The 13,787-nt window shown below is 40.1% G+C and overlaps 1 protein-coding gene across 1 annotated transcript; it reads right to left on the reverse strand.

Annotated features, from left to right (window-relative positions):
* Positions 1–11,174: 11,174 nt before the first annotated feature.
* Positions 11,175–13,420, reverse strand: LOC127449175 (cyclin-dependent kinase 5 activator 1-like). The gene has a single exon (XM_051712418.1). The coding sequence runs from the start codon at positions 12,721–12,723 to the stop codon at positions 11,788–11,790; it is 936 nt and encodes a 311-aa protein (XP_051568378.1). The 5' UTR covers positions 12,724–13,420; the 3' UTR covers positions 11,175–11,787.
* Positions 13,421–13,787: the final 367 nt, after the last annotated feature.

A 13,787-nucleotide genomic window follows, 5' to 3' on the forward strand; every position in this document is an offset into this window, starting at 1 on the left:
TACCGAAACAAAGCTCGAACAAATGATGTTGATTAGCACGAGGTGGCAGCATATGAGATGATCATTCAGCGCTCTCTGCTGGTTGATATTCGCATTTAGGCCTACAACTTACACCCTTTAACCATTAATAGCATCTATATGTTTTTGAATGTGTTCAAGATATCTAAGCAGACCAAATCACATTTAATAGACAATGTGATTAAAACGTTATTTATATTTGCATTTTGTAAAAATAATTAAGTCTCGTAATAAATGTAGTCTTGCATATTGCCACACGATGGCGCCCTTGCTCTTTGCATTGAAAAGGTCTGTCGTTCTGCACCCTGTTATACAACTTAAGATGTTTACTAGATCACTGACAAATGAACCAATTGTTTACATGTGTATGAATTCAAGCACATAGCCATGATATCTCCAAAAACACTGCCAGTAGAATGGCCAGACAAATTCAGTCTAGTAAAACTAAAATTGAAGGGACAGTCCACCCAAAAATGAACATTTCTGTCATCATTTACTCACTCTGATGCCATCCCAGATGTGTATGTCTTTCTTCTGATGAACACAAATGAAGATTTTTAGAAGAACATTTCAGCTCTGTAGGTCCATACAATGCAACTGAATGGTGACCAAAACTTTGAAGCTCAAAAAAAGCACATAAAGGCAGCATAAAAGTAATCCATAAGACTCCAGTGGTTAAATCAATACCTTCAGAAGTGATATGATAGGTGTGGGTGAGAAACAGATAAATATTTAAATAAGTTAATTTTGACTGAGCAGGGAGGAGAATTTGTAGTAAAAAAAAAAACAAAAAAAACAAAAACAAAACTTAAATATTGATCTGTTTCTCACCCACATCTACCATATCTCTTCTGAAGATATGGATTTAACCACTGGAGTCATTTTGATTACTTTTATGCTGCCTCTATGTGCTTTTTGGTGCTTCAAAATTGTGGTACCCATTCACTTGCATTGTACTGACCAAAAGAGCTGAGAAATTCTTCTAAAAATCTTCATTTGTGTTCAGCAGATTAAAGTCATACACATCTGGGATGGCATGAGGGTGAATAAATGAGAACATTTTCATTTTTGGGTGAACTATCCCTTTAAATTTCTGCACTGCTATTGTGATGGCAAAAGGATGGGGACATACATATATCACCTAGACATTGTCCTCAATGAAGCGCTCACTAGCAGGTGCCATATTACGACTGAAAATAATGCCAGCACAAGATGCCAGGAGTTTTATAAAAAAATATAATAATAAAAAAAAAAAAATATTCTCCATGGAAGATGCCAACTGCAATCAACTACACACCTGCACTGCATAACCTGGACAATACACAATCACAATGCTGTTGATTGATTTTATCATAGTATATACCGAATCATCTCCAAGACATACCCTTTCCTTAGACTAACCAAGCACCTTTCTCTGCAACTCTGGTTATGGTTCGCTTTCTAGTCTAGGGGTTGGTGGAAAGTAACAAAGTAGTGGAGAGAACACAGGTGTCCTCCTGTCTCCAGGTCCCAGAACTGCAACAAGCACAGGTCCACAAAAGTTTAGCAAACAAGAAGTCTTTATTACATAACAGTGGGATTAACATAAAGATAGGCTTCAGAAGGAGAGAAGGCCAAAGTAACAAAAAGACAATCTTCCTAGAAAGGAGAGTGGCAGTAACTTACCTACAGAAAAGCAAGCAAAAAAACAAACAAACAAACAAACAAGTAAACAATTAACTTCTGACTCCCTTTCTGTCCAAAAACAGGTGATAGGTATTTACTCAAAGAAAATGGCTTCCACCTCCCTACAAGTTATCCCACAAAATCTGGTAATATTACAAGATAATCTTAGTGGCTAAATAAGTGTAAGTAATCAAGCACAACAATACAACATTCACCACACTCTTCAACGGGCAACTCTTAGTGTGGCAGCCAACGATCAGACAGCAGGGGATAGCACAGCTCTGTGAGGAGGAAATATCCTCAGTTGAAGGAACTGTGAGCTTCTTGTACTCCAGCACTCCTTAACAGGGCCAGTCATAGCAGTCACAGCTGACGAACAGGAATTAACACCAGGTCACACACATGAACCTGTTAATGTGATAGGAGTGGCAAAAAGAAATGGAGCACAGAGATAGAACATACAACATCAACAACAACAAAAAAAGACACATTCACAAACGTAAAACCAACAATAATATTAAATTTACATCCTAGGGACGTAACACTATCCAACACTTACAAGACAACAGATCTTGGGATCTGCTCCATTCTCTATACAGGAGATCCCAGGGCTGTGTACCAATTATCAAAGAAACATCATCATTAAGTTTGTTGAAGCCACCATAGTTTTGGGGCTCATCATCTATGATAACAACCTCACTCTCAATGTCAACACAAAAAAGAGAATGTTGATGACTTCAGAAAGCTTTCTCGACCTCTGCACGTAAGATGTAGATTCATGGGGGTGCATATCATCAATTACTTCTCGTTGACCCTTAAAAGTGCTTCCAAGGAAATCTGCCAGGCATTCTAAGTGGTGACCTTAATGGCTAAAAGTCTTCAAAGATATATTTTAAAGGATTCAAGTGCATATGAGTCAAACAGCTGAATGAGGCATCTGTACTTTACAAAACCAACACTTCACATGTTGTAGTGCTAATTATACCAGCCATTACACAAGTCTCTTCATCAGGAGAGTTTAATCGAGCGTAAACAACTCAAACCACTCTCTTTCCACCAACATATCCTGCCAACCACCCACAACCTCCAATACACTCACACCTTTTCTGTCTGTGCAGCATCCATCGTTACAATGTCCTCATTCATGCCATCCATTCAGACTGTCTCATGTTCTCTTCTGTTCTGCTCTGTTCATGTGAACAGTACCAGACGTTCCCCCTTCTTCCCTGCTGCCAATAACTCTCACTCTTTCTCACTCTGCTGTTACTGCCACTGCTGGCTACCATGGCAACACTCTAGCAATGGTGTTCTAAGAAGACAGAACCAATGATGACCCCCATGAATCATTCCATGTTGTGATTGTGTCAGTCTGTCATTCACTTTCCTATCGAAACCCAGTTAACTATGAGGAATGGAGTAATGGTGTTGTTATTGGAGAACACTTCCGCCTGAGATTTTAGAAGAGATATGGATGCCTTAAAGACTATTCTTTACAAATTATTTCAGATCATAAGGCTCATGATGCAACTACAAACATTTCTCAGTGGTTTCATGACCTTACTAAACTTCCATAAGCATATGCAACACACTGCCCTGCCCAGACTTGCCTCTTACATATGAGCTGGTGCCGCAAGATGCTGAGTGACTATTAAGGGCTTATATAATCATATCTCTCAGCTCTGAGACTTTATTCATAATTGCGACAGGTGGGTGGAACAAGCTTTAGCCCCCATTGAGTCTCTTCACTGTGAGAGCATTAGGAATGTTCTGCTTGGTGCTGGAAAGCACTGGAAAGAGCATAAACACAGATATTATCACTTGCCTTAAGGGTAAAGGGACAAAATTCACAGAATTTGGTGCAAAGTTCTTTGAAAAGAGAACAGTGGCTTACTTGAATATCACCAGTAGTAATTGCATTTGATCACTGATATGATCAATATCACTAAACTTACCAAGATTGTCAAAAGTAGCTGTTCTTTAATTAAATCTACTGAATTAAGTCAGTTTTCTTTTTATTATGTTTAAATGAAATCATCGAAGCTTCATTGATGACTCGCCCTCGTTCACATTTTCTAACCACTGTGTGGGTGAGTTGTTTTTGTTGCAAAGTCGTGTTAAGGGATGATAATTCCTGTTGCAAAGAAAAAGAAATAACACATCATTGCCCACATTTTTATTTTGCATGGACGCTTGTATCATAAAAAATATCTTCTAAACAATTAAACAAATAAATCACATGAAAGTGAGCAACAGATCTAAGCTTAATTGAACTCCTCTTCACATGGCTTCACACATGTTTAATGTATATATGATATTAATGTTATTTAATAAGAAAAAGGACGATTATTGGAATACTTTGAACAGATCCCATACAGTATTTTATATTCCACATATAATATAATTGCAATGTAGTTCAGTTCCATTTAAAAATAAAATTGTATTACATGCCTTGGCCCATTTGTTATTTTCATACATATTGGATGGATTATGTCTTCTGCATTTAGCTGAGTGTCTCAGAGGAGCTAACTGCATGCACAGAGAGAGTAGAATAATCTCATTGCCAAGATTAGCCTATACTATTATAGCCACAGTACAGAAAATAGACATAAGCCCCCTAGCACTGAAGCCCTCAGACAGATATTAGATAATGTAATATCTCAAACAGTGAATAAGGAGAAAGGTACCATATTAAACACATAATTACTAATGCTGATGACACAGAACATGAAATAAACTGATAAATATTGCTTACCTGAGACTGTATATGTCACCCCAGCTATACTGTATACAGGAGGGCAGCTTAGTATATTATAAAGGATCTACTGTGCAATATAAATGTATTACAATGTCAGTTTGCATCTGAATGTTCTGTCAGTGTTTTGAGAGAGAGAGAGAGAGAGAGAGAGAGAGAGAGAGATAGATAGAGAGTGGGTTAAAACAATCCTGACCTGAGTTAGTATTCTGCTTTCTGTTTGTCATGGTGCTGTAGCTTTGCTTGGTGATTTCACAGGAAATCAGCACGTTAGTTCAGAATGTTTTTCCACCTTAAATCGAACCCAATGAGCCGAATTCCAGACAAGTGCCACCATGAAGCATATATATATCATCCTGAGACCAGAGCGGGACTGCAGTGTGCATTTTCCATTTCCCTTTTTGATTTGTAACTAGTAGCACCAAATAAGCATGCGAAAAAATAAATAAATAAATAAAAAACAAAATTCTAGAGCAAATAGTTTTCCTAAAAATGGATGGCCACATATGTGTACAGTAGGACTAAGTTGTGAAATTTAAAATAATACCAAGCTAAAGTCAGATTTTTTCCAAACTTTTGTTTCCTTGAGTGTTGGTTATTCATGTTTTTAAGGCGTTACAGACATTACAGCTGATTTTCTGTAAAGCTGTTTTGGAACAATGTCTATTGGGAAAAGCACAAATAAAAACTATTCAAATGAAAATGATTTGATTTGATTTGATTTTTTTTTCTTTTTTTTTTTTTTTTTACTTTGGCAAATAAATCTCAATGTTCTCTCTTTGCACTGTCAAACAAACAAGTTATAGCCGGTGCTGAAGCATTTTACCAATCAGAAAATAGCATAAATAATTCTGAATTAATTAATGAAGTATTTATGGAGTGGTGGTGGTGGCGTAGTGGACTAAAGCACAGAACTGGTAAGTAGAAGGTTGCCGATCCCCACAGCCACCACCACTGTGTCCTTGAGCAAGGCACTTAACTCCAGGTTGCTCCGGGGGGGTTGTCCCTGTAATAATGGCACTGTAAGTTGCTTTGGATAAAAGCATCTGCCAAATGCATCAATGTAAATGTAAAATATAATGGTCTGCATCAGTCAATCACTGCCAACCATGTTAAAATAAAATTATACATTATAACTTCTGAATATATGTTCTGATTACCATTGTCCCACGTCTGCCAATCATGTTGAGTGGTCCAAACATAGGAAATCTATAGGATGCTCCCTTGCTCCCTAATTAGTGGATGATTTAACCTCCAGTGTGCTGTCTGTCTGCACTGGTCTCAGAACAGTTCGAAATGCACCTTATTTTCATCCTAATTCCATATAAAGCCTCTGAAAGCAACATTTTTCTGATTTTGGATGAAAATAGCACTATTGTACACTGTTGTATACATTGTATTTAACAGCATGCCATTTCGTAATAAACTGCTCAAATTTTAAAAATGGCATATCGGATGAAACTAGAGACTTATTTTTGACTCAAACTGGCTTCAATAAAAACACTTAATGAGGTTTCTTACCAGATAAAGACAAACTTCGCTGTGATCGGCGCCATGCTGTTTTGTCACATGACTCCATGCTTTGAAAGTTTAACACTTTACTGACAGCACAGGGTTTTCTGAACTGAGATCAGTTGGTTCAAATTCATTTAAATTATGCGTTGTGTATAGCGAAGCCAAAATCCAACATCCACGAATGTGTACACGAGGTCGCACAAGAATTTATATGCTTTTGACGTCACACCCTTTTGATCTCCAACTCGCAAAATACTACATTTGCACAGAAGTAAGTTAAATAATGCAGTTTCGGTCTCTGCACTGTTAGGGTTAGGTATAAGGTTTGGGTTGGAGTATCCTACTGTAATTACTACTCACATGTTTCCGAAAATCGGACTCGCTGTGCCTTTCACGTCACACCCAGTCAAAAAAGTGTTTGTTCATGTTGTCTTGGACATACACTGACAACTAGGGGCATGGATGCAGCATCATTCAAACGCAATAGTTTTCAGTCAAAAATGCCCATGTAGAAAATCACTATTCAGTCAGCCATGAAAGTGAAAGTGAAAGTGTCCAATTACAGGGCAGTTACTGAGATTATGCGAGTAGTTTTTCACCTGAGGGAACCCTTATCATGTCGAATAAAACTGCTTTTATAAGGTTACTGATATGACTTCATCTCATGTGAGTCATCATCTTTATGGCTATACATATGTTTAAAAATTGCAATTAATCTATGTCGGAGTGAAAACTTTTTTAATGCTGAAAAAAGAGTGCACCTTTAAGTAAAAGAACACAGTTTGGTGCTCCATGCTGCAAGACTACTACAAGACATGGCCACTACAAATTACACCCCCTTTCACATAACCAGTGAAATGCTCAAGTCTCACAGCAGTTGGATGGTAGTGGTATGCTAAGCAAATAGGCTAACTGGTTAGTTTGTGGGCTAACTGGAGAAAACAGAACAGAGACATTTTTAATTTCACCATTTATATCTTCAATTTAATAATATGATATGTCACATGTAATTGAAAATGTATTCTTTGTTATAGTTACACAGTTAAAACAATATGAATCATACAGCGGTTGCATAGGAATTTAAAAAAAAGTATTTTGCCCAAATGCCCAATTCCCAATGCACTCTAAGTCCTCATGGTGGAGTAGTGACTCACCTCAATCCGGGTGGTGGAGGAGGAATCTCAGTTGCCTCCACGTCTGAGACCGTCAATCCACGCATCTAATCAAGTGGCTTGTTGAGCACGTTACCGCGGATACATAGCGAGTGTGGTGCTTCACACTATTCTCTGCGGCATCCACGCACAACTCACCATGTGCCCCATTGAGAGCGAGAACCACATTATAGCGACCATGAGGAGGTTACCCCATGTGACTCTACCCTCCCTTGCAACCGTGCCAATTTGGTTGCTTAGAAGACCTGGCTGGAGTCACTCAGCACGCCTTGGATTCGAACTCACGACTCCAGGGATGGGATGCATTGTATTTTAATATTTTTTTCACCCAATGGAATCGTTATATGAGCCAAGAGGGGGCGTGTAGTGTATTGGGTGTTCCTTGAGTGATCAAGTTATCATCCCTATTCCCTTCGAAGACTTTACCATCCTCTCTGAGAGTTTTGGAGGGCTAAAAGGTGTAGGGCTCTAAAATAAGGTTAATTCGCAACTCACTTTTTAAGTCATTTTTATTGGAAATTCTGTTTGAAGCAATCTTACAGCATGACTATCTTAACTGATTTCCCTTCAAAGTGCCCTTCAGAGGGTGATTTATCCCATTTGGGTCATGCATTTGGAGAACTGTGGTGCAAGTGCACGACAGCAGGTCCAGCTTTGGCCACTTGATGAGGCACTTTGGACATTCGAAAAGCATCTACTTACTTTAGCGAGAAGGGTATAGCACCAAACTAGCTGTGGAGGTGTCGCCCCCTTTTGGAGTTGGCGAAACCCCCTTTTTGAGTAACCCCGCCTCCTTCTGGAGAAACCACGCCCTATTTGGGAGATTTCGCCCCCATTTAGAGATCTCCAGCCTGCAGCTATACCTACTTGATTTTATCAGACAAACCATTGTCGTCCTGTCGCCAATTTTAGTGACAGCAACATTATGCATAAGATGGGTATTATCCAGGGAATTTCAGTCGACTTTTTATGCTTCGGAGGTCATAATAGCATTATTTGACTCTGATTAAAACATGAACCAACCATATGCCCTGATACCTGATGTCTGTTGGACAAAGACTGGTTATACATTTGCTGAGTACGAGTTATTTTCCTCACTTTTAACTTGATAAATTGTCCACTGTAAGCCCCTTCAAGTTCAATACACTGAGTAAATGAATTGCCTCAAATAAATTAATGAATGTCTTACTCACAGTGACAATAGAGGTTACCATTGTGGTGATGAGTACAGTCTGAAGTCCACAAAGGTCAGAAACACACTTTTATTGGACCAGTCAAGTTGGTACATCAATTGTTTATCCTGAACCAATCCTGGTTCACTATATTAATTCTATTTTAAACCCAGAATGTATTAAAAGAACCAAATCTGATTTACAAAGTAGTTGCATATGCAAATAAATGTGATTAATTAATTAATTAATTCCTTAAACCAAAGGAAGCTTAAGAAAACTTGAGTTATTTTTTAGTTTTTAAAGACACTACTTGTCTTCAGAAGTGTGAAGTGACTAATCATGACATTTTGAGTAAATGTAACTACAGAACATTTTTAACTAAGTACATAGCACATCAGGGTTTGCAGTGTCAGAGGTTCTCTGCCAATATAAAAATACAATATTTATTTATTTATTTATTTATTTTAGGTGAAAATTGATATGAATGTACAAGGTGTGTATATTGGGTCTTTTAATTAGTCACCCTTTCTCACACCTTCTCTCACTCTCTTCCTGCCTTGTAGGCTATTGTTTTATTGTTATCCTAAATTCAGAATTAATTTGAAACATTTACGTTTAGGCTATCTAGAGCTTTTCAGAGAATGACTGGTCCTGGATAAGGACTGACAGTCATCTCTGATATAAATAGAAAACTGAAAGAAATATTGTGAATTATTAATTTTCGGCTTCGTCCTCTCTGTGTCCCTGGATCTCGCTTCTTGATGGTGCTGGCGTTTCCACGGCAACCGCATTCCTACGGCTGCATCCGTCTGTGGTTGCTAGGCTCAAGCATACTAGTAAGAAAAAAAAAAAAAACGTACATAAACCGCATACTTTACAAGAGAGAGGTTATCTTTTAAGGTTTAAATTATGAATATATTTTCCTAATTCGTGTTTGGTGATGAATTTCGTTCTGCACATCACCTCAAGGGCTTTACTGCTCCCATAGCCCATTAAAATGCATGTCTGCAACCTCTCCTTCTCCAGAGTCAAGAACATTGATTGAATAGGAGGGGCATCTATGCATCTATTTGATTCGGTCAACATGTCGTGTTGTGCGAGATCTCCCCGCAACATCTGTTTATTTGTTTGTTTGTTTTTCAGCCCACGCGCGAACTGGATCATACCCCTTTTCTAATATACAGTAGCCGTTGCCATTGAGACGGAGCGGAATGCGCCGGCAGAATTCCTATGGCCCGGCACGCGGCCGCTGCTCTGCAGCCTTCCGTCACAATAACACTTCTGTCAGACTGCACCAAAATCCAGCCAATCAAATGAGCGACCTCCCGAACCACGTGTTTAATTCACAAATTCTGGGGGTTCTCTCGTTTCAAACCAGGTGCTTCTTTCTCGCTCAATGACTCATGCACCCCCGAGGCCATTTTTACGCTGTCAAGACATATCACTTGAGGACTACCTGTACCGAGAGGAGAAAGTGAACAGTGTCAGTGTCCTATGAACAGTCCAGTGGTGTCAGCATATAAACGTGTTTCAGATTAAACACTACCTATCATTACAAGAACATGTCAGCTCTCTCTCTCTCTCTCTCTCTCTCTCTCTCTCTCTCTCTCTCTCCTTGGAACGGACCATTTTATTAGCCCTTCTGGGGGTATATTACAATTGCACAAGCCTTTATGGGCTTTTTCATTTTTATCCAGATTGTTATCGGATTCTGTAGCAAATCATGCAAATGATTTCCAAGGTAACTGCATTTTAATTTTAAGTGAAGTCTGTATTTTTCCCCCACAGCCTATTGTTTGAACTGGAAGACCAAGTAGAATATTGATTTTTAATTTACTTTAACCTTTGAAACCTGGTGTGTGAGAGTCGTGTCATGGTTTGTCACGTAAAGTTCAAGATCCCATTATATATCACAGAGATAGACTTACTTAATTGTTTACATAGACACATAACTCATGTCTATGTAGGGCTATCTACGTTGTAGAGACATAACCAATATCAATGTAGGCCTACCGACAGTACGTGATACATAATGAAAGTAATGCGGGAAATGAAGGCGAGTTTCAGCACCAAGGCCAGCACCAACGCACGAACATACGCGGGCCCAAAGGAGCCACTGTACATGTCCCTATAGCCCCTGGGTGTCAAGCTCGGTTCCTGGAGGGCCACAGTCCAGCAGAGTTTAACTCCAACCCTAATTAAACACACCTGTAGCAGCTAATCAAGGTCTTCAGGAGTGCTTGAAGATTTCAAGGAGGTATTTTGGAGCAGGGCTGGAACTAAACTCTGCAGGGCTGTGGCCCTCCAGGAACTGAGTTTGACACCCCTGCAGCCTATTTAGGCTTTAAACAGAACTACTTTAACGGACAGTTGATAATCAGGTATCTAATTTTCTGATGTACAGAATGACAGTTAGATTTTTTTACAGCAATACATAACCTGAAAAAGCCTTTGTGAATTTTACCAGTTGATCCCGGGATGGATTGGTGTTGTCACCGTGCTCATCCGAATGATTATCTTGATCAAGCACACAGTATGCAGTCTTTTGCCTGCTCATGGAAATGACGTAGACTCTCCAGTGAACTATACCTACACTGTTGCCTGTGGTGCTTCATGCATTGAAATTCAGCTTTTACGCATGGCCGAGCTCTGTTCAGAAATTGAAAAGCAACTACACATAATTTTAATTAGGCTAAATCAAATGATGTGGTCCATATCTGCATGCAATATTATGCTTTGCCCGCGCCTGGCAGTGTCAGCAAACCCTTGATCATTTAGCTTTGATTGAACAAGCAAAAACACTTCAATCACAAACCGATGCATAGATTGTGCTTCCTCTTTCATCCCCAAAACTATAAAGAAGCGGCAAAGACTCTGAGAGTATTTGTAGTCATGTATTTTCAAATATACAATATAAAACATTACGTTTTATACTATGACAATTGGCACATATATATGACTGTAGAGAATCGTTTTGTTTGTAAAACAGTACATTCAACGTTCAGACAGATAGCATCAAGCGCCACAGGGGACAAGAGGAGAGAGTCTGTTGCAGGCCAGCGCCCTGGACATCTCAGCGTCTGTGAAAACTAATACAAAAATAAGACCTCAACACTGACGCACATGCTAATAATTTACATCTCTCACTGTAGCCCGGCATCAGATATAGCGTTTTTTTTTTTCTTCTTCAAAAAATCCCACAATGATGATACGAGTAGAATACTTTAAGCATGCATTAAGTAAACTATGACGAAACCCCAGATCGCGCGCATGACATTCACTGGGTCATGATGATTGTATTATACACATGTAATAACGAGAACCCCCTCTCATGGAGGTGAGGCAAAACGCCTGTCCGTTGCCAAAAACTAGCAATAGAGTGCAAAACTCTTACACCTTCACCCGTCGGGCCTTACATTCATTTTTAACCCTTAAAAGAAGGGTGTGGAGACGTATCAGAGAGCTTCTCTCTCCTTTCTCAAATTAGCTAAAATTAGCGGTCCAGGTTATTATTCCATCTTCCGTTCGTGTCATTCGAGCCGCCCTCGTTTTTGAGGTCTTGGAACACCTCGGTGAAGAAATGCGGATCGGAGTTGATCTGCAGCATTTTGGCACTCATTTTATCAATGATTCGCAGGGAGCGCTCCCAGAATACCTCCTTGTTGGTCTCCACTAGGAAGGGCTTGAGCGGGTATGAGATCTCGTTGCCCATGTAAGAGTAAGCGAGGTACAGGCAGGTGAGAAAGGTGGCCTGCAGCTCATACTCGCTGGAAATATCCTCGGTCACCGCTTCCCGACAGAGCAGGTAGACGAACACCAAGTTGGCAGGAGTGATAAAACCCTGGTCTTGCCAACCTTGGATGAGCAGCGATCGGTCAACGTTTCGGAACCACAGGATGATCTCATTGGGGCTCAGCTCTTTGAGTTTGTAGCACCTCCGGCACATGAACTCACTCAGGCAGCGAAGGAGCTCTCCAGTGGAGGCTTGGACGATGACTCGTCTCGGGGAGATGATCGAGCGACTGCTTGGTTGCCTTTGGACCGAGAGGAGCTGTTTTCCGTTCTGGGACGCATTCTGGGTTTGATTGGATCGAAGGCTTTTGTCTGGGACGGTAGGAACTGGCACGGCGAGTGGTCCAGGCTTCGTCTTGCGCTCGGAGCCTGAATGAGACTTCTTGAGATTTTCGGTGTTTAGCTGGTCCACGGGGTTACTGATCTGAGATACGGGTGGGTTCGGGTTCACTTTCTTGGCACTCTTCTTCTTGGCCGAGGCGGCGACTAACCGCTTCCACGTCAGTGCCGATATGAGAACCGAATGACGCTTAAGACTCTTCTCCGTCTTGCCGCTAGCTCCGTGCCCCCCATCCGTCTTCTCATCCAGAATCCCACTTTTTCTGGATGTGGGAGAAATAGAGAGCACCGTGCCCATCTTTTCCGCTGAAGACCAACACCCACCGGCCCTCCGGAATGCTCTGTCTCGCCTTTCGTTTCGTTGACTGCCTCGGGAAGGTGCGACTTGAGAATCACAGGTTCACGTCCATTTATGTTTCGCTTGACCACTGGGTATTCAGTGGGGAAAACAGCTGTTGAGTTGAATAGGTTACCGTAGCAAATAATCGAAGCTTGCCTCAGTCACACGCGCGCACCGCTCCTCCACTCCTTCTGCATCCCACTGCGCGCGCAGCCTCAGACAGCGAGAGCAATGGGAAGGACTTGTAAAAAAAAAAAAAAAAAAAAAAAAAACAACTAAAGGTATAGACCTGTAAACCGGGATAAGCCTCCCTCATCTGCCAATCCTGAGGCGATGTGAAGGACTGATGGCTGGTTTCACCAACCAGAGAACCTTGAAAAACATTTACCCACATGTATGAGTGTGTGAAAATAGGTTAGACAGTCTCTTTCTATTTTTATCAAGGGGTTTGGAGTGTATTTCTGGATTTTTCCCAACCACAGTTTTTATACCTAACCTATAGCCTACCCCTAAACCAAGCCCTCACAGAAACCTGTTAATATCAGGAGATTTAACCCTGTAATGCATACCTCGGGTCTTTGGTGACCTGGGACCTCATTTCACCCCATACTTCATCTATTTTTTTGAAGTAACGCTCACACTTCTAGTATTCCTCAACATTTCTCCTCTAAATAATGTCAATGATTAATGCAAAAATAGATGTTTTTATTTTTATTACTGGTGAATTGCCAAAAATGTATAGGGTTATTAGTGACCCAAGATATGTAAAAGTGTCACTTTTGTGTACTCCAATAAATCATATTTTAATGATTATTTCATATCAAGTTAATTGTGACAGGATTTATTTCATTGTTTATTATAAGACAAATGAGTATATTCATACAAATGATTTTTTTTCTGTGACAATGGTGAATGATCAGTATTCCACATGTGCACGCATACATATTTTAAATAAAGGTTCTTTATCAGCATGTATGGTTCCACGAAGAACTTTTAACATCTATGGAACCTTCCCATTGCAA

Source organism: Myxocyprinus asiaticus, chromosome 12 (assembly GCF_019703515.2).
Source record: "Myxocyprinus asiaticus isolate MX2 ecotype Aquarium Trade chromosome 12, UBuf_Myxa_2, whole genome shotgun sequence".
Lineage (NCBI taxonomy): Eukaryota > Metazoa > Chordata > Actinopteri > Cypriniformes > Catostomidae > Myxocyprinus > Myxocyprinus asiaticus.

Coding starts and splice junctions, on each gene's coding strand:
- LOC127449175 (XM_051712418.1), bottom strand. CDS start 12,723: ATGGGCACGGTGCTCTCTATTTCTCCCACATCCAGAAAAAGTGGGATT.